Source organism: Choristoneura fumiferana, chromosome 18, assembly GCF_025370935.1.
Source record: "Choristoneura fumiferana chromosome 18, NRCan_CFum_1, whole genome shotgun sequence".
Lineage (NCBI taxonomy): Eukaryota > Metazoa > Arthropoda > Insecta > Lepidoptera > Tortricidae > Choristoneura > Choristoneura fumiferana.
The window spans coordinates 10,742,190-10,755,007 of NC_133489.1; the positions used below are offsets into that span (position 1 = coordinate 10,742,190).

The window sequence follows — 12,818 nt, forward strand, 5'->3', positions numbered from 1 at the left end:
CCCCCAAAACGAATGATAACAGCGACGCGCACTTGCGGGAGTTGCGCAGACGGTGGCCTGCGCTGACCCACCGTCTTAAAAGATATCGGCTTTTAACTATTATCCTTCATGGGATTTAATCACACACAAAAAAAACTTGTTCAAAATTACTTCAGTGCCTCAACCACACTGCAGCGGCCGTGGTCATGGATAGTATATTAGTTTAAAACAACGGCTATACTGCTTTATACTAAAGAATAAGACTTCTTTGTCTAACTAATATGGTGCATCATCATCATCATCATCCCAGCCTATATACGTCCCACTGCTGGGCACAGGCCTCCTCTCAGAACAAGAGGGCTTGGGCCATAGTTCCCACGCGGGCCCAATGCGGATTGGGAACTTCACACGCACCATTGAATTGCTTCGCAGGTTTGTGCAGGTTTCCTCACGATCAGACCACGATCAGGTGCATATTTTAGTTTTATTTCTTCTCAGTAATATGAAAAGAAAACTAGTTTTTGTACTTAAGCTATATCTTTTTTTTATATCTTCAAGTCATTATTATGATCAGAAAGCAACCGGTGTTTTCGAAAGTATTCCTTAAATTAACGGTAGATCTAAATATATAACTTTCACATATAAGTCTAGCTTCTTTTCTACCTAAATACTTTTCGTCTTTGCATCAAAGTAACAAAACAAAAAGTTCGTGTATTTCACTTCAGAATGTGGCTCAGCACAAACGTTTACAGAAAATGGAGAGAGTGATGCAATTCATTTGTAACAAGTGCTTCGTAATGCGACGAGTATCTTTCACTTGTCTCGCTGGAGCTGACAGACAGTAAATCGAGTTTAAAGAAACGAAACAAAACAGTACGGAAACAATAAACGGGTAAGTTAGTCCAGGACGAAGTACCTAAATTCCAAGAACGGCAAAAACGGATACCTGGTCGAGCCAGAAATCTCGATCGCGGAGCGTGTGCGCCGCTCGGCTAATCAAACTGTCACTTCAAGAATTCCGCGTGAAATCCTTCCCCAGAAAAGTTCCCGCAACTTTTGATTGCCGCCGCGGATTCGTATATATACTTACACTTAGGATATCCCTTAATCACGCTGGATTCTAACCCCAAGCTATGTTATTCTATCGGCTTCTTAAACGGAACTCAGAGACGGAACCAGTTTCAATTACATTAACATCTCTAAGGCTCATTATTCCGCTTTGTTTAATAAGCAAAAGGCTGCCCTCGTTGCCCTCTCAAGTTATTAATTAGAACAAAAATTCCGATCGTTCAGATTTTGTTCGCTAAATTGGCCACTTAAACTCGTAAAAGCCGTCCAAAGGAACTTAACGACGGTCAAAGAGCATAACCGCAAATAAGCTCCGATCTGGAGGCAGAAGAAAATTCCGTTTTCCTTAATTCACCCTCACAACGGACTTTTGTGAATGTTTTTTGCACGTTTGTTTACAGTTTGTGAAATAATCCGTTCCTTTTCGAGCACCATGTCGCTTTCCTTTCTTTTGGCGGCATTTAGCGGGCTCACTTTGATCTCGCTTACTTTTAAGACCAGAATATCAATTATATTTTACTTTAATTGTTATTTGTAAACTACCACTCTTGTGATAAACGCTACTGAATTTTTAGTATTGTGTGCTTTACGTACATTAAAGTAAATTGTCTGTTTATAAATGTCATAAATCTCAAAAAACGCAACTCTTAGACATGCCTAAACCACAGCAAATGTCAAAATGACTGTGCTAAGACGATTAGTGCTTTTCTATTCAGATATGATTTACAAAAGATTTTTAACCGATTTCAAAAAAAGGAGGAGGTTATCAAATCGGTTGTATGTTTTTTTTTATTTATTTTTTCTTAAATTTTTGTTACCTCAGAACTCCGTCATTTATGAACCGATTTAAAAAATTTTTTTGAGTTCGTCTAGGAATGCTTTCAATTAGGTCCCATAAGCAGCAAATTAGGATCTGAAGATCGGATCGTAAGGAAATCGAGGGAACTCTTCAAATATTGTAGGGACACCTATGGTAATTTGGATATATTTAGCAGTAATTCGTGCATTTGCTCTTGCAAATCATAATTTGGTGGATTGAAACTGATGATGAAGACCAGATTTGACCAACGGAACTACTACTATCAATAACAAGTATTTCACGGGTTAAATTTAAATTATCATGATTAATATACTTACCTAGATAAGCGACTAAGAAGAAGCTTTAAGTTAATGATTCTTTAACTGATCTGATGCTGAAGCCAGAAGGTAGGCAACGGAACTCTGTTACAAAACAACGTTACTAAGTCGTTTTTGGGCTTAATTGAATCTTTGTGAGATGTTCTTTGGCTACGAATCACTAAAAAGTGAGAAATAAAGAAAATTTTTAACAAAAAAGTAAAACCGACTCCAAAAAAATACAAAAATAACAAAAAATGGAACCGACTACAAAACCCTTGAAAATATTTTTCTAGGTAAGTAGGTACGTACTAGCTCGAAGTCGGTGACTCAGCACGAGCCAGCAGGAGTGGGACAATTCACAATAGTCGTCTACCTCACCTACATACTATGTTGGTTTCAATCCCTCCTGCTGGGTCGTGCTGAGTCACCGACTTCGAGCTAGTACGTACCTACTTACCTAGAAAAATATTTTCAAGGGTTTTGTAGTCGGTTCCATTTTTTGTTATTTTTGTATTTTTTTGGAGTCGGTTTTACTTTTTTGTTAAAAAATTTTCGCAAGATTAACTGTCACTGTAAAGAAACAATTGTTCAGCCAAATAGAATTATAGAATTAAAATATTCCGATCAGACATCATAATCCTACCTTTCCTTAATGAAATTTTTTTTTTATTCGACTGGATGGTAAACGAGCAAGTGGGTCTCCTGATGGTTAGAGATCACCACCACCCATAAACATCTGCAACACCAGGGGTATTGCAGATGCGTTGCCAACCTAGAGGCCTAAGATGGGATACCTCAAGTGCCAGTAATTCAGTAAAATGCAACCTAAAGCTTAATTGAGAATCAATACAAAACAGCACAGTTTTGGCAGGAATTTAGGAACATCCTTCGGCTTAAGCAACACAAGTTGCAAGTATCTGGATAATATTTAAAGCAAACATCTGACAGTCGAGGAGTTTTAACGGTAAAGTGGTGGAGCGCTGATAGTTTGGGCACCGAACAAACACAGTGCGCGAGGAACTAATGTGATAGCTCGCGCGGGTAGCTACTGTCAACATCATTTCGCAAGTTGCGGATCCGCTTACCGTGCGTTTGGTATTTCAGTAATAACAGTAACTCGTAGAATATTGTACACCATGTTAATAAATAATATAATAAACCAGATTTTTTTAGAGAAAAAAAAACATAGTCTACACTAAAACTACCTTTACAATTATAGTTACCGAGCATATAAATATTATGCTTTGTGTAATTCTAAAGGCAGTTTTTTTAACGGCCTGACTAAAATACTATTTCTCATATTATTATTTATTAACATGGTGTACAATCTTCCAAGCCAAGGCGTTCAAAAAACCTACGCAACTCTTTTTGTTGTTTTAAGAGCATTTTCCGTCCCATTTTTATAAATAATTGCTATGTCAAATATTGACGACCACGCAATGAAAAATGCAACTCGGCTCAATTTTTCTATGGCTTAATAAAACTACTATAAGTTATGTGTTTCTTTTCACAGTTCACCCACTGGTGCAAGTACCAAACCAGTTAGTTGGTGCTCCGACCGGCACTGACGTCACCCTTCAGTGTCATGTTGAAGCGTCACCAAAAGCCATCAACTATTGGACAAGAGAAAACGGTAAAGAAACTATGTCTCTTTATTTGCACTAGATACTTGCGAGAAAAATTCTTTGAGTGATATTCTCATCTCACAACCTTATAGACGGACAGCAGAGCTGTCCAGATACATTTTAGAGAAAAAGCTAAAATCAAAAAGTTTGGAACATAACTAAAGTCAGTAACTTTGTTGAGAGAAGCAATGCACTAGATATCCCATTAGAATGCGGATAATAACAAACATATAAGCCACTATGTGTCAAACTAGAACGACATGACAACTTAACTATAATGTTTACGAGCATCGCGTAACTCATAATAATCCTTATTAATTTAGTCCCAGACACGATACTCAAGAACGGAATAAGCAACTAATTTCATTATTCATAAAGCACATTGAAAGCGTTAAAGTACTCATTAAACGGCCCGTTATTCACGCTCCTACTATCCTCTTTGACAGGCCGCAGGGGCTAGTGCTTGCTTACAAGTTATGGCATTTTTATGGATGTATTTAAAGGGAAAATATGCGGGTATTTCATGTCCGTTTTTCATTTCGTTAGGATTTATCGCGACTTTGATTATACGGCACCAATGTTAGCGTTTATTAACGGGCCCATTAATACGCCGACAAGATGACAGCTTTAAATACGGCGTCTCTCGATGTGGTGAGGGACGGCGTGGAAGTGACCCTTTATCGCCCTTCATCGGTTCAAAACACTTAACGTCAGATTTTTTTCTCAAAAATCGATTTAATAAAATATTCGATAATTCCACAGATTTATATTGGCAAATTTGTACCTACAAGTAATTTTGCAAAACTTATGAACCTGCGTCAAAACTCTTCGTGAGCATCATTAACTGCGGACGGCCAGTATTTGAACTTTGCAAATGGTTGTTTACATATAAGTAGATATTGTATCTAAATATTTCGATTGCGCCTCCGACCCATTAATTATAAGCATGGTGTCGCTACGCAATTCATACCTTGTCGAACGTAATGAAACAAATCCTGTCGACGCGCGAGCGAAATGAAAACGAATGCGGATGAAAAATAATTAGTGCAGTAAATAAAAAAACACGTGCTAAGTAATACAAATAAGCACACTTAAAGTCATGAAACAAATGGAGGGCGGAAACTTCATTATTTCTCATTAAATGGCACCCTGAGGATAAAACTTGCTTGTTTCAAGCTCGGGTGACAGATGAACAAATGCACTCTTGGCGCTGAGTGAAGTACTATGAGACTGACAACTTTAGTTTGAAAAATAAGTTGGTATTAAATAAAAAAAAAGACTCAGACCAAAGATTACTTTTAGATTATGGAGAGTTGAATGGAAAACCGATTATTTTGACAAATTGTTTAATCGATTGTCAATCTAACTAAAACCACGCTACAAACAACTTTGCATAGAAACTGACCCACTATTTTTGATAGGTAGTCAGAACGTTATTAGTTTCATTCAAATGCTTCCAAAACCTTTAAACTCGCCTACTTGAACTTCAGAAAACAATATTTGTATCGACATTGCAATAAACAGGCTACGTACAGTGTCAAATCCTTGCCAATATTCCAGGGCGCGAAACAAAATGCGTCCGCAACAAGCAACCGGCGAGCACGCGACATCGCTGACCAAGTGGCCACTAAAGTCGAGTTAGGAATGGATTTACGGTGCTTGTTGCCGGCCACACGCCCGCGACATGTGTGAACGGACCACGCGGCCACAGCTGCCCGTCGACCGACCAAATCCCGACAAAACGTACAAAACTTTTTCGCACTGCGGTCTTTAAGCTCACATTTTTTACCCGGCTAATCATGGAGTTTATGCTCTTGACTGTACCAATTAAAACCAGTGTAATATTCCTATTTGTGCGTTAAATATTTAGCTAGTCAGTTTATAAATATTTTTATTAAAGTTATGTTGCTTAAATAAAAATTAAAACTAAGATGACGACGACTGTGAACTGATTTTCTTGGCATATCTTAATCAGTGTTCTTAGGTTTGTTCAAATGCAACCTAAAATACTCAAGTTAATACACAAGTTGCATTTATAATACCTGGCATATTTACAGCACTATAAACCCATATTCCGCGTGAGCGAATATAAAATTGAACAACGGAAGCGGTAAAAGCGCGGTAACGTTTGTACAATAATTGGCTATTTCATAGCCAGCAGAATACAGGGCGTAGGCAGATTTAGATGCAGTTATGGACGCAACCGAGCCGGTATTACAAAGCTATATCTAGCTACTACAGTAAAGGACATCGCGCAAAAAGCGAACCAAATTCTATTACCGCGCGATATGCAACAAAGACCGCTGGCCCGCCCGCTTCAAATTGCTTTAGGCTACGCTGACAATATTTACTCACAGGCCAAAGCATTCGTACGAATCAAAATTGATGATAACAATGGGCTTATTTTGTTTGCTTAGTTCTTTTATCACGTCCGAGCCTGTGTCGGTACGTCAAAAAATAGTAACGTCGGAAAAAAAATGATTTCTTTGTCAGCCTGCTCTTAAAATAATAGGTAGGTATGTAATGTTTACGAACGTACAACGCATTATGTATCTACTATTATTACAACTGTTTATATCAACTGTATTTTCAATTGGTGCTTCGACTGTAATTTGTTACGCGCGGTTTCTGGAAGCCCATTAATAACCACAGTAACGTCGAAGATGTCCAGATCACAAGCAAGGCTAGGCTTCGGCTTGTGTTTGCGAATTGACCACAAATCTGTGGCTCGAACAGTGCAAATGACACCTCTGCCGAGCCCGCCCGCTGCCAGCGCCGCCCTCTTTTGTTTAATACTTGACAGTTTTATTAATTAAAACGTGTCAATAATATCGAATTTTAAAGTTTTTTTACGTTTCACAGCTTGTAAGCTAAAGCTGTGAGATCATTTATGTGTTTTAAATTAATTAGGACACAATATTGGCGTCAGCGGAAGAGTTGGGTATTATAATTAAGTAAACACAACTACCTAAAATACCTACTGATTACAAAGAAGGTAGTGTATGAACGAATGAGTGAATACGTATGACTTATGTGCACGATTGAATATATTTTACTTTGTCCATTTAATGCTTTCCCACGACTCATGTGTCGCTAAAAATACCTTATTTCCGTAACTATTCAAATCTATAAGTTTTCTTACTAGTACAAAATGCAGTTGTCCATATGACAACAATAAAACAAATACCAACTATACGAGTAATGCAATAATTGTATGAAAATATTTTTTTTGGTGTAATTGAGTGCAAAATAAGAAAAAAAACCTACTGACCCTGTTCCATGTCACTCTGTATAAATAAGCAAAGCGTTTATTTGAACGTATGTTAAAAATTTGAATCATAACACAATAACTATGAAATTATTATAATAAGAACAACCTGTAACTCGAGAATTCGTTACATAAGCTTAAGTATCCACTGTGGCAAAACAAACGTTACAACACGAATATTTATTTAATAAATTAAAAAAATCAAAACACCCGACTGCCTTCAAAAATACTAAAAAGTAGAAAACAAGTCTAGTGGGCTAGAACTTTGTTAAGTAGCTAACTTAAAGTTCAACAGTCGGGACCCATTAGGTAAGAATTTTTGAGCGTCACGATTTAAATAGGTCCCGACTGTTGAACTTTAAGTTAGCTAGGTACTTAACAAAGTTCTAGCCCACTAAGTAGACTTGTTTATTTGATTTGTTAAATTTATTGTTTTATTTCACACTTTTCTGTGAAAAAGGTATATTAAAACAATTATAACCTTTATATTTAGAATGAGCTAATTATTAGCTTTCATTTGATTCCCCACTCGATAGGGTTGAATATATATTTTTTTTAAACTTACAATTTGGCGCTAAAAATCCGCCATTTTGATTTTTCAAGAATTTCTCAGTGTCACTCGCGTCATTAAGACGAATCCAATGACGTATCATTTATCAAAATCGGTTCAGCCATTGAGTAGTTACGAGAGGACGTAGAAATAGACATACATACAAACGCGTCAAACACATAACCCTCCTTCTTCGCAGTCGAGTAAAAATACCTAAAAATTTCAAAGCGGCATCGCGATAAAATCTCCAAAAAAAAGCTATTAACAGCCTTAATACGCACATTTTGTATAAAGTGACAACAAAAAATTATCGGAGGCTGTGGCCGGACAGATGGACACACCCATTCCATGTCGCCCGGCCGCCCCGTCGCTTGTCAGTCCTGTATTACCTAATTTAATTTGTACTCGCCACAATTTATAGCCGCAGAAGAGCGGCTGGCCCTCTGCTGGTTAGTAATGTCAGCCAACGTTTTATGTTGCGAGACTGATTGCAACACTTTTGTTTTCAGTATACATGTATGATTTAGACACTAAAAAGTTACAATTAAAGATTAAACTTGTCTAGTTTGTAAAATCACACAATAGGTACATGGTGTTTTAAAAAAAACTTATTAATACCAGCCAGATGGTTTGTTAAATTTGACTGAACACCTCTGTAAAGGTTTAATCGGAATTCTCGATTCAAAATGCCTTTGACGTATTATAATTTTGAACATCGACGATAACTATGATTATATGAAAATATTTTTCTATCACAATTAAACATCTTTAAAAATATTTACAGAAGCATTTAGTTAGATTAACTAATCTAATGAATTATTCCAAGTTTATTTTAATCACCTGTACTTACATTTAGCTAAAATAATCATCATCGTATTAGGTGTACTTCTGATTACAGTTTGCATCTACAAATATTTTATTTCACCCTTAAATTGGTTTGATATAGTTATTTGTGCAACAAGAGAGCAAAGTTGTTTTTGCTGCGAGTGTTGATTTTGAATCCCGAGTAAGAGAAGGATTCAAGTTTAGAATCCAAAGAGCAGCAAGGGATTCAAACACACGAGATGCAAAAAACTTTGGTCTCGTGTGACACATACAATTTTTCACCTCAGCAGCGGGAACATAATTTCAATTTAATATAAGAATAAAATCACGTATACCTACCTGTTTACAAAACAAACACATATTTTTTTATATCATTCCATTAAATAAATAAAAAAAAAACAATATTGAAAATACAAACTGAAATATAGATGCACAGAAAAAACAGAAAAATAAGACCATCACTGGTGTAGCGGTATAGCACGCGGTACGGATTACCGAGGACCTGGGTTCGATTCCCAGTGATGGTCTTATTTTTCTGTTTTTTCTGTGCATCTATACTTCAGTTTGTATTTTCAATTTCGGTTTTACGGGATGACCGTAAAAGTAAAAATTTGGAATTGAAATAAAAAATACAAAAAGATTCAAAAAAACCAATCTTAAAAGACAATATAATAATTACATTTAAAAACCTTTACTCAAAAATGATACTTTAAAAAAATACCAGAAAGTTAAGGAAAGCGGTAAGTAGAGAGGTTTTGAATTCGGAACGAAAAAGTGTCCAGTAGGTACAATACAAATCTCATACTCATAACTTAAAACTACTTTTAAAATATGTCATACTTATTTTTTAATACTGCAAAAAGCCTCACCTAAGGTCATTAAAAAGGTTGAACAATAAAAGTATAATTTATTATAAATGTTTTTAAACCTCTGATTTTATTAAGATTTCTATTACATAAACATAAATAGATTTGTTACAAATTCATTAAATTTTATTTCAACTGTACCTAGGTAAGAGGTAGGCAGTATACGGAATTCTTGTAAAAAAAAAAACAAGAGAAGCGGCTTTCGTGCAACGAGGTTATTAAAAGACCGAAAAAAAAATCATTTCATTTGGAAATATTCCATTGTCATGTAATTTATTAGGTATCGGTATATTTATGATTATGTACCATAAATTTAATTTGAGATTGTAATCAACACATTTGATCCTACCTCTCGCTTTATTCGTGTTGAAGTGAAGTGACAAATCAAAGTGAAGTTCAAATATTTGGAATTCATTGAGTAGACCCAGCACTGTGCTCAGCATTTAAAAATATTAAAAAGTTTGTCTCACGGACATAGCAAAACCTGTCTGTTTGAGGTGCTGAGGTGAAAAAGTTTTTTAACTACTTACCACAAGTATGAATAAAATATTTATATTTTATTTTATAACGGAACGGACTATTTGAAGTTGTTTCGCTAGCAGTGGAGCTTTATGAGAACCCAATGCAGGCAAATGAGGCAGATGAAGGGTCAACTCCAATTTGAGCCGAAAATTGTTGTGTAAACGTTTCTACCTCTTTAGGCACAACAAGAACTACCGGCATTTTCCAAAAATCTCTTCTAAATGATTAAAAGATACTTGATATAAAACATTACTTGAACAGACGTAACGTTATGTCTATCTCGGCAACAAATAAATTAAACTGACGGTATGCTACAAAAGAATCAAAAATTTCAATTAATATCTTTGTTACGCAAAGAGCCATGGTCGGAACAAAAAATAAAACTCCGCCACAAAATAAAGCGGAGCAAGAAGAATGCAAGCAATTTTTAATATAGAACGAGTAGAAAGCTACGTGACCCCTGGCCGTGGTAATAATGTAGCTAACGACGAAAATTCAACTGAATCGCTCAAGCCCAACTTACCCTTTAGATATTTTAACGTTTTCTTCACAGAATAATACTATTTCATAAACATGGCCCAATATTAAAGCTTTATGATAATCCTGTTTGCCTAATGGATTACTGAAACGTAAAGGGTTTCTTTTTGTTTCCTTTAAAATTGTTGTTGTTTATACGTAGAAACGAAGTGTTTTCATCAAGAGAAGATACACGCTTAAATCAACTGAGCGTATTTTTTAGCGTTCATCCGAATTTAAGTTTTAAAAGGGAATAAGAAAAAAATATAATTTTAATGCACTTTGATATTTTTATCTTGCTTCTCCGCTGTAAAATAATCCACTTCAAATCATTTCAATATATTTAATGTAATTGAATCAAATTACTAAGAATTTTTGAGCGTCACGATTTAAATGGGTCCCGACTGTTGAACTTTAAATTAGCTACTTAACAGAGTTCTAGACCACTAGACTTATTTTCTTCCTTTTAGTTTTGGCAGTCGGGTTTATAGATTTTTTAATTTAATGTTTTATTTTACACTTTTTTGATATTTTTTGAAAACGGTAGATTAAAAGTATTATAACATATATATATTTAGAATGGGCTAATTATTAGCTTTCATTTGATACCCATATTGTTACAATACAAAATATATCTTTTTTTTTTCATTCCTCTGCCATATTTTTTTTCGCAGACGCCATATTGAAATATTATATAGCCTATGTCACTGCGACAGTTATGACAAATCCAATAATACCTCATATGTTAAAATCCGTCTAGCCGTTTAGGCTGCAGCGAGGACCAAAGAAATGGACATACATACCCACATACATACATACTTACATACATACATACGCTCAAAAACATAACCCTCCTTCGGGCAGTCGGGTAAAAATATTTCAATAACGCATTTAAATTTAACTGCAGTGAATATGTTGCGTATTATCCGTTATGTGGAATGGCCAAACAACATATTTCAATTCGATACCGGGCGGACAATGGTCGGAAGCGTCTGAATATAAATTAGCCGGGAATGCCAGAGTTCTATCCATAGTGGAGATATTCAATAGTATAAAAAAAAAGATTAGATACCTAATATAGCTAAACGCAACGAGCTATGAAGAGAGCCATGCTTGGACTTTCTTTACACGATAGAATCCGGAATACGGAAAGTCGCCGAAGAACTATTATTAAAGTCAACTGACATAGCTCGAAGAATATGCAATTTGAATTTGAAATGGGCGGACCACATCGCTCGAAGAACAGACAATAGTTTTGAACATGAAACTACCGTGAGACTCACTCATATTAAATGATATTGTAACGGATAACTCACGTCTTAAACCAAGTTTAGCTCGACATGTTTCGGGCTATTTCGTAGCCCTTCTTCTCAGGAGCACGCGACTTGTGTGCGTGTTGCGGCAGCCACCGAGTCGCGTGCTCCTGAGAAGAAGGGCTACGAAATAGCCCGAAACATGTCGAGCTAAACTCGGTTTAAGACGTGAGTTATCCGTTACAATATCATTCAGACAATAGTTGTTAAAGAAAAGTCCTTGAGTGGCTACCACGAACCGGAAGATGATTGAAGCGTTGGCAGGCCTCCCACTAGGTGGACTGACGATATCGTGAAAGTTGTGGGCAACTGGTGGATGGAAGTGGCGATAGTTGTTGTTCATTGTGGCGTGGACGTCTTCCGGCTGATGATGATTATGATGATGACCAAATACAGCTTATGACAAAGTCGATTTCATGGGAGCTCGAACGAAGGACAAAATGTAAAAAATCAGGTTCAGTGATGCTAAAACAATGAGCAAACATTAATAAATAAAATTGGTTCAATGCCACTTAAGTATGCCTAAAAGGTTCCCAAATTCAATTTGAACGAAAAACATCGGTGATGTGCGATATCCTCGCATACCGCAGCGTGCAATCTCGGCGTTTAGGGAATAGCTCCCCCACATAAAGGTTATTTCACATAATCCTGTTCTTTTGAATCGATTGCCGTGTCAAAAGTAGCTTGTGCTACGAGTATAATAATAGCTTTGTTTAATTATTTGTGTTCATATAATTAGGATTATAAAGGAAAAAATCTGCTGTTTGTGTTCCGCCGCGTTCTCGGATCATAAATAACTTTTCGTGACAGGTATTGTTTTCGAAAAGAAATAGTCTGTAATATATAAAAAAACATAATATTATAGTGGTAAACTAAACAGCCTTTATAAACACAATAAACCGTAATACACAATAAAACATAATATTATAGTGGTAAACTAAACAGCCTTTTTACAAAATAACCTTCTAATTTTTATTTAAGTGCTACCATTTATTTTATTACACAACTAGCGACGCGCCCCGGCTTCGCACGGCCAAAATAAAAAACCCGGCCAAATGCGGGTCCGACTTCCGTACCTATACAACATTAGACATTAGCTAAAATGGACAAAAAAAACACTTTTGCCGTACAGGAGCTCCCCTTAAATATTTATTCTATTTTAATTTA

General features: G+C 36.0%; 1 protein-coding gene across 3 annotated transcripts in view; it reads left to right on the forward strand.

The window, feature by feature from the left end:
* DIP-beta (Dpr-interacting protein beta) overlaps positions 1–12,818 on the forward strand; it is an 88,516-nt gene that overhangs the window by 70,862 nt on the left and 4,836 nt on the right. For all 3 annotated transcript variants that reach the window (XM_074101502.1, XM_074101503.1, XM_074101504.1), the window contains one exon: positions 3,680–3,799. In XM_074101502.1, coding sequence (XP_073957603.1) covers positions 3,680–3,799 — 120 coding nt within the window. The remainder of the gene's footprint in view (positions 1–3,679; positions 3,800–12,818) is intronic.